Here is a 21,826-nt window from a genome sequence, read left to right on the forward strand (position 1 = left end):
TCTACATAGCGCCCCCAAAATAAAATGTCAAAGAAAGGTGGAATTGGAGTTTTGCTATTTAAATAGCTGTGTTGTTCTCATACTACATGGTTAATTAGAAAGGTCCTCTACTCTTGAAAAATGTATATTGACATATATGATGATAGAAACATAAGCTTTAGGAACAGTGTATGTTAATGAAATAAAACATGTAAGAGGTGACCTATGCAAAGGATTTTATCTGTTTTATTCCTTCCTCTATCCTCAAGCGCCTAGAACAGTGACTGTATGATGAGTCCTCAGTCTGTTGAATGATGAATGAATCAATCAGTGATTGTAGGGTTCTAGCCTAGAACTCTTCCTCAGTCTTTCAAAGGTCAAACTATTTTTCCTTCAGATTAGAACACCTTTGGGGAAATCAATCTAAAGAGTTATCCTTCTATATAGAGATATACCAAAATGTTTTTAGAAAAGGAGATGCAAATAATTGGCAAATTATAGGTATACCCATGTTATGTTTATTTCAGTTTTGAGCACAGGTTTTACCCATACTGGACACTGGAAATTTGACTGCAGTAATCAGATATGCTCTTAGTCCAGAATTCATCCATCTAGCCATTAACTAGTCAACAAACATTAAGAAATATTTACATTGTTATAATATCCAGGGAGTTTTTTTTTTTACTGATTACTTCATAGAGACAAAAAAAAAAAAAAAACCCAACTCTTAATCTACTGGATAAAATACTACATGGTTACAGGAGCTTACTACATGGTTAACTTAAGCATAATTAGGTTCATTAATTATAATAATATTTATAGGAGTTGTGACATTAATTTTCAATTCCTTTTTATTATCTTAAAGGAGAACAGAGTCATTCTTCATTTGTATTATACCCCTAATATGTCTTTCTTCTAACTGGAATTTGATAAACCTGTACTACTGTGAAATATCTCAGCTTAGGGAAACAGGGAAATTAGGGAAATGAATTTAATGTGTGACCACGTCCTAATCATAAAGGACAATATTTTTACATCTCATTTTCTCTTTCTTGAACCAACATATTATAAAGTCTTTTGAATTTGTTCCTAACTTTGTATAGTGATAGGAAAGTTTTAATCACACCCATTTTATAGATAGGGAAACTAAAGGTGGAGGGGTGAATTGGTTATTTATAGTCATACAGTGAACTATAGACAGAAAGTGGACAAGTGGCCAGAGCAGGTTTACTCTTGGTTCATTACTCCTGTGGCCCTGGGAGGTTTCCTAGAGTTTGCTTTTGGTGACATACATAGATACATTCATTCATTCATTCATTTATTTATTTAGTGATTTTATACTTTTATACATTACAAAATGATTACCACTTGATGACTTTCTAACTAGAATTTAAGTACTTCTTGCTTTATCTTAAACCAATTGTCAGATTTTCTCTTTTTCTTTACTATTGCAAAGAGTGAGGGCATCTGAAATTTGAGATTCACATAATTAATTTGTAAAATCAGCAGGAAAATATCAATCAACTCTTCAAACAATTTAATGTAATGAATTAAAATTTGCCTAATTGATTTTTACCAACTACATGTAATTTCATTCACGGTATTCTGGATATTATCTTTTGGTATGTTGTAATTTTTGTAAAGTCTTCAGGATTTCTACTGGGCATTCATCAGTCATCAACAACTTTCCCTGGGAAGTTATTTTTATTAATTAATTTGTTTCGAACAAATGTTGTGACATTTTGATTTGGGAAAATTATTCCATGTTATTCTGTTTCTTGTGTACATTTTGAGAACAACGTGTAGAAATTTAACTTTAAATATCTGTATATTTTAAACGATCAGATACAAATTTAATTATTAATAAATTAGCAAATTGTTTTAGTCTGTTTTCTAATAGAATTGCTTATATATCTTCAATCGTGAACTAAGAATTAAGGGAATTTTAAAAAATTTGAGAATGTATTTTTAAATTTCCCTTTTCTTATTCTCTTTTTTTAGTTCCAGGTACAGTATTTGATTTGCAAGTTGCAGAAGTAGAAGCCACAGAAATAAGCATTACTTGGAAGAAACCACAACAACCAAATGGAATCATTAACCAATATCGAGTGAAAGTATTAGTTTCTGAGACAGGAGTAACATTGGAAAATACTCTGCTCACAGGAAAAGATGAGGTATTGCACTTTAATTTCTTAATCTTGGTGAGCCCTTTCTACTTGGTTTTGACCCTGATAACTTGGAAGATTTGCCAACATGCAAACGTAAAATATTTGATGAGCTTCAAAGTACAAAATGAAGTAAATTTAGGCTATGTCGATAATCTAGCTCATCATATTTCATTTTAGGACATATATTATTAAATGCTATTATTCTTTTTCAGCAATGAAAAATGTTAATTGAGCAATTAAGCGGGACTAAAGGTACTTCCATAAGTGAATATTATTATGGTAATTAAGTTAATGAATTGTTTGGAAACTCCTGTTATGATTTAAGTACTCCTTCTAAGGTTGTGCTTGTAATTTGGAATAGTTGCCAAAGGAAGGCACAGTAATTTTAGTAGCTGTTGTTGACAAATGATTTGACCTACTTAGGAAGCCAAATTTCTCAAAGCTGCCTCATATAAAAACAAACAAACAATATACATTTGATTAAAGAAATCAAATAAATAAAAGAGATGAAATCATTTCATAGATATAAAATAAGAGGACAATGTTTGTTTCTGTTCACACCGGGAGTCTTTTTTCCCCCTTTGTTTCTGTTTGGAAGCAGTGATTTTCCTTCACTGTCTTCATTCACCTCATCCAGCCAGCTGTTCACCTGGGAGTTCCCTCTAAGGCTGCAGACTAGTTGTATCCAGATATTGGTGGCTCCTGGGGCTCACAAAAATTAAATATACTTGGGACCAGTGAGTGTAGCAATCTCTGTACCTTGGAGGTACTACCTGATGGTTATTCAGTAATTAGGTTCCACTCCTTTGGTCCAGAATCACTGTTTTTTCCTATCTCCACATATATTATCTATTCTATTTCTAGTCCCAGCTCTCCTCCATTTCTGACACCTACCTGAAAGTTGACCTCACTATGTGCTTAATGCATTCTGGCCACCCAGGACTTATTACTCCAAGTGGTTTGACATCTCTGGCCCAGGGTTAAATTTTAATCCAATGTTGACTCCATTCCTCTGTGCAAAAATGTTGAGTTATGATTTCTCTGATACTTTAGTTGACAACTCAGGCAAAGGGCAAAAGCTTAATCCTCTGCTCCTGCTGAGAAGGCCTTAAATTAGATACTTCACTATTTTAGGACTGGGTGACAGGTCTCTCACTTGTAATGACATCTACTGAATGGCAAGCCACACCTCTTTTTCTCTTGAAACTAAGAGATTCTGGAATGACTTCTTTGTGATTCTGCCTATATCTATATGATCTGCAGTCTCTGTGACATAGTAGAGAGAACATGAGCTTTGGTACTGTACAAATCTGGGCTTATATCCTAATTTGGTCACTTACTGGGCTGTACAGCAGAGAGGTTAAGTGCTTGGGCCTAGGAGAAAATATGCTTGGGTTTAAACCTTGGTTTTGCCCGTAATGATGGTTTAACCTTGAGAAAGTAGGCTTGACCTCTCTGAACTTCAGTTTCCTCTTCTCTAAGATAGGGACTATAAGAGTCCCTATAACACAGGATTGTTAATGAAGGTTTAGTGGATTCATGTGTGTAAAGAGCTTAGCGCTTGTTCCCTGGCATATGGTAAGTTTGGTGCTAAATAATTGTGACCTGTTGTAATTGTTAATCATGGCACTGGACTTTTCACCCTCATTGGAACTCAATATTAGTTTCCTTAGGTCTCAATAAAAGGAGACATTATACTTCTCTTTATTTCTGTGATTGTATCTTTCTTCATTAGATCAGGAGCTTTATTGATATTTCTGCTTCCCCATGTGATTGGTGTTTGGGTTCACCTTTCAAGAGGTTGATGTGGGGAGACATATATGGCAGAGGCTCTAAATCCAAATGAACCAGGGTCCTAGACCGGGCTCTGCCCTTTTCTAGATCTATGACTTTGGTCAAGTCAACTTTTGGAGACTTGCTGCCCTTATTTTTAAAGCAGAGCTTATATAAGCACCTTATATGATGAGGAGTAAAGGAGATAACAGATAAAACCTCTGGCTTAGTGTATTCATTTATTATCCTCTTCCTTGACCTTGATGTAGGATAAGGACTCTTCTATTCACTCTTCAACTTCTCACAGTATAGCCTCCACACCCTGTCTCAAGAATTGTTTAAATCCTTGAAATCTTGTTGGAAGTCACCAGTGGCCTCCTAAGTGTCAGATAAGGTGGTAATATAGTTTTAGCTGTCCTCATCTTCCCTGTCTCCTCCAAAATCCATTCGTTTGCCTCCTACTCTCCAGCTTTTGATACAACCATTTTCCCCCTAATACTTGCTCCACTTTCATATACTGTGAGTATGCAAAAATTTTGGCCTTGTGCAATGAAAAATGAATAAAATAAAAAAGCTCTTTTACAATTTTCTTACTTCTTCATTATAAGGGTATTGCAGAGAGTTCTGTTTTCAGCCATGTCATTACACTTTTTTTTTGATAACTGCACAGTTTCAATCACTGCTTCCTATTTTCATGACTCTTTTGCCTTGTTTTCCATGATGATTTTTCTCTCTGACACTCTGCCTCCCTAATTCAAATCATTTGTGGTGAAGTTCTGCCAGGGCTCATCACATTTAAACTCATAAAACAGAACAAAACAAAACAAGCATCCTTTTTGGGATAACAGGACTTGGTTCTTGATTGGAAGGAGGAGATGAAGTTGGAATGAAGAAGAGATACTAGACAGAGGTTCTGGGACAGTGATGGGGGCATATAAAGTTTCCCACAGGACACAAGAAGAAAGTCTGTAAAGGCAATTAATAGTTTTTAGTGGTCAAGAACAAGGCCTGGAGAGAGGCTGACTTGAAACCCAGATACTAAATAACAGGCTTAGAATTCCTAACCCCTTGGACTGGGCACACCACAGATCTCCGATCTGAAGGTCATTGTTTAAGCATTTGGAAGGCTTTCATGGCATTTTTATATGCCTGATGTCTCTCTTTTTGGTTAATGGTACCATTATCCTCTCTTCATGAGGGCTTGAAACCTTGGAATTACCTCTGACTTTGGTTATACTTAGCATTTAATAGCCACTCAATGTTAAGGCCAGTTATTTCTGCCTCCACAGTGTGACCTTCATACCTCTATATTCCATTCCTGTGTCCCCACCCCAGCTCAGGATTGAATAGTCTCTTGCCTGGACTATTTTTGTTAACTTACTACGTTAGTTTTCCATTGTTATATAACAATTTGCCACAAGCTTAAAACAACTCACATTTATCATCTCACAGTTTCTGTAGGTCAGGAATCCAGACAGCTTAGATGGGTTCCCTACTTAGGGTCTCATACAGCTGCAGTTAAGTGGCTTACTGTCCTGTGTTCTCATCTGGAGCCTTGACTGGGGAAGAATCTACTTCTAGGCTCATGTAGAATTTTGGCAGATTTCATTTCCTTTTGATTGTAGAACTGAGGGCCTTGGATTCTTGCTGGCCCTTTGACTAGAGACTACCCTTAGCTCTAGCTCATGGGGATCCCCCACATTTTCTTGCTAGAAAACTTTCCCAACGTGGCCATTTACCTCATCAAGCCAGCGAGGAGAGTCTGTATAATATAACTGTGAGAGTGACATCACATCACCTTCGCCTTATTCCATTGGTTAGATGCAAACCCCAGTTCCCACCCAAGAGGAAGGGATTATACAAAAGCATGAACAACAGGAGGTAGGGATAGTGGAGGGATCACGAGAGAGGCTATCCACTGTAGTCTCTCCACTGTTTTGTGTTTCACGTGTCTATGAGAATAATCCTTCCAGATTTAAGTATATTACTTAAACTAAAAAAGTAACTAAATAAAAAATGAGAATGGACTGGGAAAGGGAATATACATCTATTTAAGTAATCTAGCTTTCCTGTCGTAGCAGAAAGTCAGTTGATACTGTCTAAAGTGAGTGAGCCTTAACAGAACAGTATAAGCATGCTATCTAGTGACTTTAGAAGTAACGCCATAAGAACTGAAAACAGAAATGATTAAAGGTGTTGCTTCCAACAAATATACAAATGTTGAATTATTATGTTGTACACTTGAAAGTAATATGATGTTATATGTCAGTTATATCTCAATTAAAATAAACGATTGATTTCAAAATCTCAAAAAAAAAGTGTTGCTTCTGGAGTGTAAGACTTGCAACTGGAAAAGTACAGACAGGGAAGTATTTCCATTGTAAATCCTTCATCACCTCTTGCATTTTTAGCCATGTACATATATCATGATGATGACACTTTAAAAAAAGTATTAAAATATAATCATCCTATGCTAGGCTTGACCTGATCTCATCATCCTTATTGAAATTTTTTCCAGTGACCTCTCATGAGTTGTTTCTTAATAAACAGAGGTTATTTAAGCATGCTGAAATACATATAAGATTTTACTCTCGATATTTAAAAACATATTTGAAGAAATACATTAGAAAATTTAATCTCAGTGTTTGAGGACTATTATTTCAACTTCCAAGCTTATATATGAATGTCATTTATAACATACCTAATAGATGATTGGGAATCCAGCCTCTGGTAAAATATTTGATCAACTCTGACAATAGGGTATCAACTACTACAAAAGCAGCTCCTGTTCTATAAGCTTTAAACCATGCTTCCTTATGGTCTCAGACATGCATTTATTAGGTAACTATAAAGTTCTAGGCACTGTGATAGGTCCAGAATATACATAGATAAATAAGAAACTACCCTGTTCTTTAACTGTTTTGGACTGAAATATTCGTCCACTAATGTTTAGCAGTTTGTCCCATCTCTCCTCTATAGACCCACACAGTAGCTTATAATGACTTTGAGTTTGGGATTTGCAACCAGGAAAATGTGTTCCAATCCCACCTCTGCTATGACTAGCTTTGTGAACTTGAACAGATGACTGTAAAATGGAGATAATAATATCTTTCCCTTTAGGTTATAATGAAGTGATATCACATGGGAAAAAGTATTTAGCACTGTACTTGACACAGAGTAGCTTTAAATGTTAGTCTCTGCAGTAGTAATAACAGTACACAGTGATTTAACTTTTTATCATTTGAAGATAATGGTCATGGCTTCCCTAAGGCTTAACATCCTCAGTTTCTCATCAGTCATGGTTTCCAGATCCTTCATATTATTGATAACTCTTCTGTGTATATTTTCCAATTTCTCAACGAGCCTCTTTCTCAGCTGAACACAATATTCCATATGTAGTTTGACTAGAGCCAAATTGAGCAGAATTATTTTCTCCTTTTGTGTAAACTTTCTACTTCTGTCAATGCAAAGAATAAAATTAATTTCTTTGGGAGACTCATTCTGCCGAGACAAAAGTTAGAAAATCCCTGAAGTCATCTCTCCATGGATTGCTCTCTAGCTGAATTTCACACTAAAATCTCATCCTGTACTTGTTATTCTACTCGAACCCTGGGACATTTTATCCCCAAAGACACTGCTTTGCTATGTAGTGTTACAAATTTCTGAGATTTGTATAGATACATCCTTTCATCCAACCTATTTCTCAAGTATATCAGTGTTTGTCAGTGATGAGTATGAGAAGAAAGCCAGCTAAATGCTTGGACAGTTGCTTCAGATTGAGGCTGAGGACACGACTTGAAGGTAGTTAAGGAATGCTTGAGACAAGTTTACTTCATTGATTATTAGGAACATAAATAGAATCAAGTCTTAAGGATTTATCACCCAAATAATGTGCAAAATGATACAGTATCCATTAGAAGGTTTCCAAACATATGCTAATTGTAAACTTCTTTTTACCACTGGTTGATAATAGTACAAATCATGTTATAGTTTATAATAAAATAGAGAAGCATTTCTTAAGAATAAGTCAAAATTTTCATTAATTCAATTGAGCAGACTTCTAGTGAGTGGAAGTTGATAGATGTACTAGAGTTTTTTCGTTTTTTTTTTTTTTTTAAATCACATTAGTTATGATGAAGACTGTTACATGTAGAATCAGGTTGGTTTATTCAGGCGGATTAGGAACTTAACTCTGAAGACTTCTAATTCTGTCACATAAATTCTGAAGATTCCTAAGTAGCATATGAGAAGCTTTTCATGTTGATGAATTGTGACATCCCCTAAGTCAGTTGTCCTCAACCAGGGGCACTTTTGCTCTCCAGGAGACATTTGGCAATCTCTGAAGACAGCTTTCACTGTCACTGCTGGGAAGATGCTTCTAGTGGGTAGGGACCAGGGATGCTGCTAAACTTCCTACAATGCCCGGGACAGCTCCCTATAACAAAAAATTATCCAACACAGAATGTTATTACTGCTGAGGTTGAGAATGTTGGGCTAACTCAATGAGTCCAAGCTTTTGGGAGTTGTGATGGGCCTTTATTCCCTTCTGTATCCCTCATTTCCACTCCTACTTCTCAGCCCCTTCTCATTACTCTCTTTAAGTTCTGGTTCTTTCCCATCATTTTTGCTCTTAAAATTATTTCTTTTTCCTCCTTTGAAAAACCTAATACTTAATATCTTTTTAGAGAGGCAAAGTGTGGGAAGTATTCACAACATGGCACACTTGGTGATAATTAGTAACATTCTGGGTTTTTACAAAACCAATGTTCAAATCATTTGTAGTTAGGGAGGGTCTTTCCAATGAATTTGGGAAAATTCAGATAGAATTAACTCAGGTCAGCTCTTAGGCTGAAACAGCAGTTTGTCAACAGAGATGCTTAACTTAGTTAATTGATAGGGTACAATGGTTTAACTCTCAAAAGCTTATCTGACATTGGTATAAAATATGAGAGATTTAATGCAAAATCATAGTTCAGGGGAAATTCTTTGTATTACCCCGTCATACCCTTTATAGTGCTTTGTACACTGGATTCTCAAAGGGTGGCTGATTGATAGTGGAAACAGCTGTGTGGTTCAGGCATAAACTATTGACTGGACTACCAGAGCATCTCTGAATTATGTGTTTGTGATTCATGCCTTCTCTGATTTCCCAGTGGAGAGAGAGCTGAAGTGTGCCTTGAAAGATGGAAGAGCTTTAGTTTGTTCCATATAGGGTTCCTTATCCAGAGTGCTTTATCACAATATTCTTAGAGTAAATCTTATTGGTGTCTCCCTACTTTTTATCACAATACTTTTCTGGCTAAAGATGTAACAATATTTAGATAATTTTATTTTATAAATATCATTTGGAGAGCTAGAGATATCCTTGCATCTTTTCTCCATTTTTTTATTTTTCAGAAAAGTTAATATTTAAATGAGCTGTCTTTGTAGCTTGTTAAATAAATAAACTGCCTTAAAATTTCTTGCCATCCCGATATTTTTCCTGGTATCTACTACTTTTTTAACAATACTAAGTGCTTTATGTTAATAAGGAATTAAAAGCCTGTTTTTGACTCTCGGAGTAAACACAATCCCAAAACATGTAAGATAATTAAAACACAGGTGTACCAAAATTTTATAAAGAAATAAAACCTATACTATGAATTAATTACAAATTCTGAGGGTACGAGAGCAGGGAATTGAGAAGGAATAGAATAATTTTCTGTTTTAAAAAAAGGGTTTGGAGTGAGTTTTGAAACTGAACTTGAAAAGGAATTGACAAGAAGAGAGTAGTTCTTGCAACAGTTTCTTTTTTTCCCAAAACTATTTCATTTTGGAAAATTTTGAACTGGTATAAATGGAGAAAAAAAGAGTATTATAAAATGTGTCCCCATTAACCCATTACCTGGATTCAGTAATTAGCATCATGCTGCCATTCTTGCCCCAGCTGTCTCTCGTTGTTGTTGCTGTTGATGCCGGCTATTTTGAAATAAATTCCAGACTTCATATCTTTTTGCTCTTATGTGCCTAAGTATGGATTCCTACAAAACATGGACATTTTAATTTATTCAATAATTCCGTTACCACAATTGACACAATTACTGATATTGTCTTGGTACCATCTGAAACCTAGACCATATTCAAATTTTCTCATTCTCTTTCAATCCGTTATGCTATGTGGGAAAGAAAGGAGAGAGTCCTCCTGTTGTCCCAACGTAAAACTCTACTGTGTATATCTGTAATCTGCTCCTGATATTTTGTTTTCACTTCATTATGTGCCACTTTGGTGAACTCGACACTTGTGAGATACACTATGGCATCTAGGAACAATCACAGTTACCCAAAATATTCCTTAAATCCAGAGCCTTGGATAGGTCTGCCTTGAACTCTGAAAATTATTGCCATGTAATTTTGTTCATGTCTGTAACTTCTCTCGATGACAGATTAAACTATTATTAGTGACGTGTATCTACCCAGGCATGCAGGCTGCTCACACCTCGTATACAAATGAGGACATATAGACGGCAAAGCAAAACACATATTAATAAAGCAGTAAGCCTAGAACACTTATTTTTGGGGGGTGAGCAGTTAAAATATTTTAGTCATGAAACCTTTGCATGAGGATGTCTAATTTTACCATAAAGAAGCTAACTTAAGTCAGAAACGAATTATCTCCTTTTTCCCACAATACAGTATTGGTCTCTTAAGATACGCAATTGATCACAATGGGTACAATGATGCAGGATTTTAGTAGCTTCAGAATGAAATCTTGGAATGTGAAAGAAACAGCAGTCATGGAAATAATATTATTTAAAAAAAAAACCATGATTCCAGAATTACTAGTTTTTGAAACTAGTCCTTGAGTGAAGCCATTATTAAACTTAACTGTCACGAGCAGTCTTTGTAAATATCTATTTTCAATTGCAGTATATAAAAGACCCCATGGCTCCAGAAACTGTGAACATAGTAGAGTCAATGGCAGGATTATTTGAGGGTTCAGCAGAGATGTCTTCTGACCTGTACTCGATTGCTTCAGCTATGTATAACAGTCGTCCACATAATAACTTTCCTGTGAGGAGCAGAGCTTCAACAGTTGGTAGGTACATTTTTGTTGTTGTTGTTCTGTGAAATGTATTTAAACCACCAGTACTAGCTAGCACAGATATGAACCTTAGCTGGGAGTTCAACCCAATTATTAATGGTCCATGTGCTGGAGTCAGATTTTTTCTTCTTTAACTGTCGGATAACCTCATACAGCAAATGGAAATGCCACACAGGCAGGAGCTGGCCCCTCCTAACCCATCTGACCTTCCTCGGAGAGAAAGTAGCACCCTAGAGTCTCTAGCCAAGCTGCATAGACAATCAGTTATTACAGTTGCCAAAGCAGGTGTGATGGGAAGGGATTAACATATCTTCAAATCATTTACAGGCCTCACACTCTCTGCAGTTTTTGACTAATAGGTTTTCAAATGTCACTGAAGGTAAATAGGTCAGAAAGTTACAACTCTAGTGCATGGGGTGATAAACAGGTGTAGGTGACCCCAATGATGTGGTGATGTCATTAGTGTATACACTTGCTCTTCAGGGTCAATGGATCTTATTGTCTCTAAAAAGAGAATGTCATATATAGCGAATTAAAAATACTTGGTTAGAAGACACAAATCTAAATTGATCTCTCTGGTTTTTCTAAAATGCTAAGTGAGAAAAAAATTTTTTCTTACTGTTTTTTCTCTGATTTGTTTCCAAATTAAAAGTGTTATATTATTTTGTTGATGATGGAATTAGGCAGAAGTATCACATTGCATTTTATATATGTTTATTTCATTCATTGATCTGTTTTTCCTGAGCAAAGAAGACTTAAATTTTAGAAGACACTAAAAATTAAGAGGCCCATGATTTCTGATGTAGATGTTTCCTTAAATACTTTGTTTGGCCTAAATGCTAATTAACATTGTAAGCGCAAGTTCTAAAAAACTAAAAAAACTAACATTTTCTGAAATCCTTGTCCAGACATATTTATGTGGCAGGTTTATAAGCATGCTTGCTTTAAATCACTAATGGATTTAGCAAATGTGTGGTGAATTTTGAGTCCAAATAAAACCTTATTTCTATGATTTTCAAATTATAACACAGCATTGACTTATAATATTTAAATTTGATATTATTGCCTAATGGTCTTCTCAGAAAAAACTCCTAGCCTGTCTTTTTTAGAAAGTTATATTTTCTCAAAACACTAATCTCTTGTTCTGGGATAGTGTATAACAACTAGCAAAACTATATTATGATCACAAACTATTTATGTATATTGTTGGGGTATATTTGGCATATTTATTATTAATTATATATCTACCTTTCATATAAAGGATTACATGGAGAGATTAATGAATAATGTGAAATTGGGTTTAAAATTTCACTGTGTGAGCAAGAATGATCTTGATCACAAAGCCAAACATTTTTTAAAAACTGATTTCAAATAGGAACTTCAAGGAACCAGTATATCGCTGACATTGCTGCTGAACAGCTGTCTTACGTTATCAGGAGACTTGTACCTTTCACTGAGCACATGATTAGTGTATCTGCTTTCACCATCATGGGAGAAGGACCACCAACGGTTCTCAATGTTAGGACACGTGAGCAAGGTAAGAATGTATTTCCTTTGAAATAATTACCTGCAAATATTTCTCTTGTACACTGTAATACTTTTCTTTTCATTCATATTAATTGTTCACTCTTCTTCTCAAGTGCCAAGCTCCATTCAAGTTATAAACTATAAAAATATTAGTTCTTCATCTATTTTGTTATATTGGGATCCTCCAGAATATCCTAATGGAAAAATAACTCATTATACAATTTATGCAATGGAACTGGATACAAACAGAGCATTCCAGATGACTACTATAGATAACAGCTTTCTCATAACAGGTAGAACAAAGTTTTGTTTCGACATTCTTTTTCTGATGGAAAATACACATCTCTCTATGCCGTTAAACACAGCAGGGCACGTGTTGCATCATTCCAGATTTTGTTGTGCTATGCTCCCATGGATATCTTGAAAAATACTTGCAGAAATTACTTGATTAGATGTGTTTTCCTTTAACTATATTTGTCTGCAAATAAAGTCATCAGATAACAGGTATCCTAAGAATATACTCTTAACCTAGGGGATTTTATGCCTGGTACATCAAAATAACTCAGTATTGATGGCTTGACTGATTGTATGTGACAATCAGCTGAAGTAATTGAGCTGACACGGTGTTTGTGCCAAATCAACTGTACTCCTTGCAGTGTGCCAAAAATGATTTCTTCAGCCTCAGATGATTGCCTTAATATTTTAGGAAAAAACTAAAACGTCATCAAGATGGAAAGGCTCTCATCCCAAGGAAGTTTGGGAGATTGGGATTATAAGGAGGCTGATTTAGAGAACCAGTCTCCCGAATAAGTTATTTTCACTAGTCCTGTGTTAAATGGCACTAATACAAGAATATTATTTTAAGGACTTTAAACAAATTGCCTGTTGTCCTTATAGGGTTAAAGAAATATACAAAATATAAAATGAGAGTGGCTGGCTCAACCAGTGTTGGAGAAAGTTCTTTGTCCGAAGCAAATGACATCTTTGTGAGAACTCCAGAAGATGGTAAGAGTATCGGGTGCAGTTTTAATAAAAAGAAACAAATGGTGTTGCATGCTTATTGCCATCTACCTCATGCTGCCTTTAGTGTCTGAAGTAATAAGCATGAAAAAATAACATGTATTTAAAGTTTTGGTTTTTTTCCCTACAGAACCAGAATCATCACCTCAAGATGTTGAAGTTATTGATGTTACTGCTAGTGAAATAAGTTTGAAGTGGTCACCACCTGAGAAACCCAGTGGGATTATTGTTGCTTATGAAGTGCTCTATAAAAATATAGATGCCTTATTCATGAAGAACACCTCAACAACAAACATAATTTTAAGAGACTTAAAACCTTACACCCTCTATAACATTTCTGTAAGGTCATATACCAGATTTGGTCATGGCAATCAGTTATCTTCTTTACTCTCTGTAAGGACTTCTGAGACTGGTAAGTTTTTGTTTGTTTAATACATAGTAAGGAAGTAAACATGGCTGATAATTGCCATATTGTTTATATTTTACATAACCTAAAGTCTGTCATTCTGTTTTGTATAATCCAGGAATTTATATACTCTTTCCGGTAAAGTGCGGGAAAAGACTTGCTGCGCAAATTTTTTGTCTGATTTACATATAAGGGAACTCCAGAATAAAAATCAGTGATTTTTTTTCAAATGAAATACCTTGAGAAATCAAAGGTCTTTTCAGTGTACCTATAAATTTGGTTGCTTTCAAATTAGGTAATAGCAGAGACACGTTCATAAGAGTAGACTCCTATACTATGTATAATCTATATACATTCTCTATACATCCATATACCTCTATCTATAGATGTAGATGTATCTATATTTATACATATATATGTATAGATGTACATATATGTAAAGCTGAATGTAGGTGTATATCTATAGATAGATGTATATAGATGTATAGAGACTATGTATATAAATTCTATACATATATATGTACGTGTGTATATAGACACATACATATATCTACATACATTCTTTTTTTAAAAATAAATTTATTTATTTATTTAATTTTTGGCTGCGTTGGGTCTTTGTTGCTGCGCGCGGGCTTTCTGTAGTTGTGGCGAGCAGGGGCTACTCTTTGTTGTGGTGCGTGGGCTTCTCATTGCAGTGGCTTCTCTTGTTGTGGAGCACAGGCTCTAGGTGCGTGGCCTTTAGTAGTTGTAGCGCATGGGCTCAGTAGTTGTGGCTCATGGACTCTAGAGCGCAGACAGTAATTGTGGCGCATGGGCCTAGTTGCTCCGCGGCATGTGGGATCTTCCTGGACCAGGACCCGAACCCGTGTCCCTTGCATTGTCAGGCAGATTCTTAACCACTGCCCCACGAGGGAAGTCCCTACATTCTTTTTTTTGGTAATTAAACTTGTTTTTATTTAGAAATTGTAGTATCAGTTATGTTAACCCAGTACATAAGCCATCTCAAAGTTGGATAACATAAACTCTTTTTTAAAATAGAGAAAAATAAGATTTCTTTAAATATATTTTAAATAAAAATAATTTGATTATTTTGGGAATATATTCTTTGATGAAGCTGTTACAGTCTATATACATTCTTGAGGTATGTGTATAGACAGAGGTGCAGAGTCTGAGCACAGAAAGGACATGCCTGGAGAAGCCTTACAGAGGAGGTAGCGTTTGACCTGAGTCTTAAGGAGTCGATGGAATGGACGTTATAGAGGTTGTTGGGTGGCCAGGGGATGTATCCCATATAAAGGAAATAATGCAAGCAAAGAATTAATTGTGTTTCAGTGATGCAAGAGCAAATAGCACAAAGCAAGACATTTGCCTGATGATCTTAGTGCACTGTTTATATTATGTTTATAGTCATATATTGCAGCATCACTTTTAGGCCAACTCCGTAAAGTTACTGTTTTATCCCTGCATTGTAAAAAGTAAATATTTATTGCCTAGATACTGGCTGAACCATATGGAGTTGCTATTCCTATATGTCATAATTGGCCAAATATCAACAATTTCTTATGATTCAGACAGATGCTATAGGTGAGGCCTTGTCCCTGACCTTGAGGAACTAGGAATCTAGTAAAGTAGTTTACCTTTGAGCAAAAGTATCCTCTTGAGACTGGTCACAGAAATTAATAAAATTGACCATAGAGGATGACAATAGTTGTAATGGCAGGAATAAGAGTGTAATGAAAAGAGGGACTTCCCTGGTGGCGCAGTGGTTGAGAGTCTGCCTGCTGGTGCAGGGGACACGGGTTCGAGCCCTGGTCTGGGAAGATCCCACATGCCGTGGAGCAACTGGACCCGTGAGCCACAATTACTGAGCCTGCGCGTCTGGAGCCTGTGCTCCGCAACAAGAGAGGCTGCGACAGTGAGAGGCCCGCGCACCGCAATGAAGAGTGGCCCCCGCTCGCCGCAACTAGAGAAAGCCCTCGCACAGAAACGAAGACCCAACACAGTCAAAAATAAAATAAATAAATAAATTAATTAATTAATTAATTTAAAAAAAAAAAAAAGAGTGTAATGAAAAGAGCATTTTTTATTATCATAAGTTATCCATTATAGTGCCATTTAATTGATATTATATATATTGACATGCTTTATTACTTTTATAAATATTGTACTTAAAATAAGTATTTTTGAGAAAAATATCTACTCTACCTGGTTTCATTTTACACCATGTCAAGGAATGAAGCATATTTTAAGTACCTGCAACATACCATTGTGGGCTCTTCTATTGGCTTTCACAAAAATTGCCTATTTAATTCCAGAATAAAGCAATAAGGTATTATTATCTTCATTCCTAATGAAAAACTGAGGTCTGAGAAGTTCATCCTTTCAACAAATATTCAGCAAATAATTTACAGTATACCAACCCTTACTGGGCTATATTAGCTCTGTAAAAGGAAATGAATTTCCACCCTCCTAAAGTTAATATAAATTACTGGGTGTTTCATAGGCAATGGAATCTACATTAATGACTTTTCCTAGATCATGTTTGCTACAGTTGAACCACTGAGTTGAGTTCTTTTTGTGAAAGAGGAAGCTATAATTTTAAGCAGTCTCAAGGTGTCATTTGAAGCAGGATGTGCTCAGGAGCAACTATCTGTTTGTTCCCAGGGCTCAATATTCTTATTAAATATAATAAATACACCCTCTACTCTTACTATAAAAAACAAGATCCCACTTTTCAATATTGTTTCATGAGAAATTGAGAGCTATGCTAACTCAGTAATGTGTTAATGCTGCTAATTCCAAATAGGAGTACGTTATTTGTTCAGATGTTTTATCTTGATTATTTTACTAATGCTTGGAAGTAAAATACTCTTGTGTTCAAGCAGGAAAGATCAATGTAAGGTTGCTCTCGTGTGTGTGTGTGTGTGTGTGTGTGTGTGTGTGTGTGTGTGTGGATTGAATGTGTGTCTGTGTGTTTATGTAAGTTTTAAGTATAGAATGTGCAGTTGATAAACAAACTTGAGATTAGCTTATATTTTCTCATACTTAGGGCACAATAACCACATGAAGAACATTAAGTTCCCATACAAATTACCCTTTGATGATCTATATATGTATATTTTCTTTTCTTTTTTAAGACATAACCTTCTTTACAGTAAAGCCTTTAACCGAATGCCTTGAATAAGTCTGATTTGGGGCAACAACCACTAATGGATAGTAACTTAGATGTTGGTCAAAGCTCTGTGTAGGACTGTATACATTTATTCATGTTAATGAATGGCATTTATTACTTTCTCTATATAACTATGTATGCCAAACAACAATCTTTTGGCATACTCAAGGTAACTTACCACTTTCTATTTTAGGATCTTCATGACCTAAATTATTTTTAAAAATTTTTTTAATAGATCCAGCTTATTCCAACTGTTATAATAATTTTTATTCATGAGTTGTCTATTTTACGTGGTACTTCTACAATTGGAAACACCATGCTATTTCAGAAAACTTTAAGTGAATCATTACTCTCCAAAATCACTGTCATTAAGTCTGTCTTGCTTTATTTTTCCCTGAAGATCCAGCATTGGTTATCCCCTAAGGATAAAAGAATAAAAATGCAAAGGATATCAGCCTGGGGTCAGGGATGCATATTTGTATCCTGACTACTGGTGGAAGGCAGTTAACTCCAGAGGGACGATTTAGCAAATTCCAATGAGAATTTTTCAAAATCGGAAGTTATACTGAGTTATAAAATTCAAGCACAGCATCACTAATTCCTTTTTTCTTGCAATTAAAGAGCTCTTCAATTCAGTCTTACTTATTTTCCTTAGCTGTAAATTTCTTTCTTGTTTTAAATATATTCTGTATCATTTTGAGCATATTTATTCATTCACTGAACAGATTTTTATGGATTCCATATCACGTGCTACCACTGAACTAGGCGCTGTAGTTACAGCAGTAAATAAGGCAAAATTTCTATCTTCCTGGAACTTAACATTCTAGAAGGGTCACAGAACATAAACCAGTAAACAGATAATATTTATGATTTTTTGTACTGGCAAATTCCTTGAAGAAAAAATATCGGGGAAAGAAAAGAGAGAGCTATAGAATAGTGAGCAGGCTATTTGAGATAGAAGACTGAGAAAAGGCCTCTCTGAGGTTATATTTACCTAGAGATATTAATAATGTATGAGATTTAATTAGATGAGGATAAGGAAGAAAAGTGTTCCAGAAAGAGGAATAGCAATTACCAAGTTCCTGAAGTGGGAAGGCACTTTATGTGTTTGAGGAAAAGAAGAACATTTCTGTCATTTGAGCAGTATGAGCTATGGGGATAGGATTAGCAGATGAGGAGGGAGAGAGGCAGGCAGAGGTGGACAATGCCAGTTCTTAGGTGCCATACTAAGATGTTTAGTGTTTAATTTTCATGTGAAGCTATTGGAGAATTATGAGACAAGAACATGATATGATTTGCAATTTTAGAAGATTGCTGCTGAATATATTGGATGTGGGAATAAAGAGGAAACTCAAGATTTATTATTAGGTTTTTGGTCTGAGTATCTTGGTGAATGAGGTGCCATTTACTGAGATGAGGAAGTCTGCGGAAGAGGTCAGGTTGAAAAATTCAGAAGTCCATGTTTTGAACATGTTTGAAATAGTCAAGTGCCTATCATGAAAGCAATTGGCCATATAAGTTTAAAACTCAGGGAAAGGATCCAGGGTTGAATATACAATTTAAAGGCATCATCACATCTCTGGTATTCAAAGTCAAGGGATGAGGTACACTACATCAGGGTGAGTGTAGATAAAGATGAAAAGAAGCATACAACTATGTCCTCGAGCAACAGGACATGGAGACTTTGGGAAGTCAAGGAGGAGCCAGTCAGGTAGGAGGAAAATCAGGAGAAGGTCATGTCTTGGAAGTCAAATGAATAGATATTTTAAAGGAGAAGCAATTTATTTCCTATGTCAAATGCTGCTGACAGTGAACTAAGATGAGGGCATGCAGTTGATTCGTGGTTTGGCAAGATGGAGTTCACCGATGACTCCATGACAGTAGGTTTCATGGTTAAAAATGGGGGGAAATGCCTAATTGAAGTGGGACTTAAGAGAGCATGATAGACAAGAAAGTGGAGAAAATGAGGAAAGGCAAATTTTGAGGAATGTTGATATAAAGTGGAGGATAGAATGGAGCAATAGCTGACGTGTGTTTACATGTATACAATGATAGAAATAATTCAGTGAAGAGAGAAAAACTAAAAATACAACAGAGGAAAGAATGTCAAGTCTAAAGTCTGACTAGGTAGATGGAGTGGAATCTAGTGCTGAAGTGGGCTAGGTTTTAGAAAGGAGTAAGGAGAGAAGGCAGTTAAAGGAAGAGGGGTGGTAGGAACGTATGTAGTCCTCTTCTGAAGGTTTTTATTTTCTCAATGAAATTAGAAGCAAGTTTATCAGCTTCGAATAAGGAGGGGGAGGAGATAGTGGATGTTTGTGGAGAGAGAATATGGTGAAAACATACATAACAGAGGAGACTGAATTAACTAAAAAATAGATAGGCTGCCAAGCAGTGGAAAAGATTGATTTGAGATTTGAGGTTATAAATTAAAGTAAGACTAGTGAGCATGGAGTGGTATTTTATTCAGACATTTTTAGCTGTTATATTGCAGATGTAGAACTAGCCCTGAGTTCAGTTTAACCTAAGTTGGAATCTTGCAAGAAAAGTAAGATAGAAAAAGGAGTTTCTGGAGATTGCTAGGGAGTGATTTTAGTGATAGGCTGTAGACTCTGACCTGAGTAAGTAGGGAGATGAGGACATAAGGGAGGTGATGGACAGTGAAGATTTGATTAGGGTCAAAGACTTGTTGGATTGGACATACAAGGGTCAGTCAGCTGGAAGGATAGGTGGTTGCCAAAGAGAGGAATACTGACAGTTATTGGTAATGACAAGCCCTCAGGTGTTGCCATGAAAGCTAATGGTTAAAGTGAGGTGGAGGAAAAGATTATTGAAATTATGGAGCTCGAAGAATACAGAGTCCACGGAATAGCACAGATCATTTCCATCAATGTTGACATCTCTGAGAGTGGTAGAGAGGAAGTCAGTCATACAGGTGATAAACTTTTTAAGATGTGTGGAGAAGTGGAAGAGTACCACTAGGTGATTGTCTTAAAGGAGGGGTAACACCTCGAGTTTTTCAGGAAGAAGAAGAATAGATCTGGATATGGCAAAGAAAAGCATGAATACTTGACTTCCAGGCCCTATGGTTATAGGAATGATGAGAGAAAAACAAATAGCTATCTGTTACCCAAGAGTGCTGAGTTGTAGTGTTCTCAAGCAGTTCCAAGATTTCACTTAGAGCCAGAAGGCTAAGAAAGCATTCAGAGTAGTTGTTGAGGATTTTTCTCAATTTAATGGTTTGGCTTGGAAAGATAGTAGAGAAGATTTTGAGTCTTTGGGAAGGGATAGTAGGATTATATTGCTATATATTATTATATCAAGTTATGTATTGAATTACAGTTCTTCCCAAAGTTTTAGAAATATTAACATTCTTATCTCAGTTTTTCCTCTTAAGTCTGCTTTAGATGCAATGCACTTCATAACAGGTAACAGTGAGGGTGAGGGGGTACTGTTTCTACATTTTTAAGGCTTTTGAATTTTCTCTACTATATTTATTAGTAGCATTTTTTATATCCATTGTATTTACACTACCAGTAAAAAAGGTTCTATTCTTTCTTTTGAAAGGAAAGGACTTATATCAGGGCTCTATAATGGCAAAAATATGCACATATTTAGTTTATGTTGTTTAACTGTCAAGTTAGTCATTATTGTTACTGTTCTATGAAGGCAATTTTAAACCAGTATCTTTCCAACTGTGATCTTTCATCTCCAGCAAATATTTTTCTGCTTAAAGTGCATTGTTTACAGTTTCATCTGTTGAGGTTGCATTGATGGCTTTCTCTCTGTTTTTGATTGTCTGAATATGCTTTTATTTTGCTATTGTTAATTTTTCTGGGTTTAGAATTCCATTAGTTTTTCAACTGAGGTCACTTTTCTGTCTAATTGTCATTCCTATGTAGATGATCTGTTTTCTTCCTGGTGTTGTTAAGATCTTCTCTTCTTTGGTATTCTGTACTTTCACAATGATGTGTCTAAATATGAGTTTTTAAAATTTATTTATTTTATTTATTTATTTTTGGCTGCATTGGGTCCTCGTTGCTGCACACAGGCTTTCTCTAGTTGCAGTGAGCGGGGGCTACTCTTCGTTGCGGTTCGCGGGCTTCTCATTGCGGTGGCTTCTCTTGCTGTGGAGCACAGGCTCTAGGCACGTGGGCTTCAGTAGTTGTAGCACGCGGGCCCAGTAGTTGTGGCTCACGAGCTCTAGAGCGCAGGCTCAGTAGTTGTGGTGCATGGGCTTAGTTGCTTCGCGGCACATGGGATCTTCCTGGACCAGGACTCGAACCCGTGTCCCCTGCATTGGCAAGTGGATTCTTAACCACTGCCCCAACAGGGAAGCCCCTAAATATGATTTTTTAAAGAAAATTTTGCTTGAGATTTATTGGGATTCCTTGTTCTGAAGCTTGATATCTTTCAACAATTTTGATCAGTCCCAGCCATTATCCCTTCAAATATTTCTTCTTCTTCATTTTCTCTACTTTCTTAGACCCCCTTAGTATATCCTTTATGTCTCTTAACTGCCATTTTATATTCTCTACATTTTCTTTCTCTGAGTTACTTTTTGATAATTTATTCAATACTGTAAATTTTTTTTGCTAAAATTTTCACTATATCTAATCTGCTTTTTTGTGCAAGAGAATTTTAATTTTAGTTATTATTTTTCTATTCTACAAGTCCTATATGGTTCTCTTTCAAGTCTGCTT

The 21,826-nt window shown here is 35.8% G+C and overlaps 1 protein-coding gene across 5 annotated transcripts in view; it reads left to right on the forward strand.

The window, feature by feature from the left end:
• Window positions 1–21,826, forward strand: part of PTPRQ (protein tyrosine phosphatase receptor type Q) — a 280,514-nt gene that overhangs the window by 93,349 nt on the left and 165,339 nt on the right. For all 5 annotated transcript variants that reach the window (XM_059936586.1, XM_059936587.1, XM_059936583.1 and 2 more), the window contains exons 27-32: window positions 1,981–2,153; window positions 10,827–10,995; window positions 12,377–12,538; window positions 12,642–12,821; window positions 13,426–13,533; window positions 13,679–13,960. In XM_059936586.1, the coding sequence (XP_059792569.1) occupies window positions 1,981–2,153; window positions 10,827–10,995; window positions 12,377–12,538; window positions 12,642–12,821; window positions 13,426–13,533; window positions 13,679–13,960 (1,074 nt within the window). The remainder of the gene's footprint in view (window positions 1–1,980; window positions 2,154–10,826; window positions 10,996–12,376; window positions 12,539–12,641; window positions 12,822–13,425; window positions 13,534–13,678; window positions 13,961–21,826) is intronic.

Source organism: Balaenoptera ricei, chromosome 10 (assembly GCF_028023285.1).
Source record: "Balaenoptera ricei isolate mBalRic1 chromosome 10, mBalRic1.hap2, whole genome shotgun sequence".
Classification (NCBI taxonomy): Eukaryota; Metazoa; Chordata; class Mammalia; order Artiodactyla; family Balaenopteridae; genus Balaenoptera; species Balaenoptera ricei.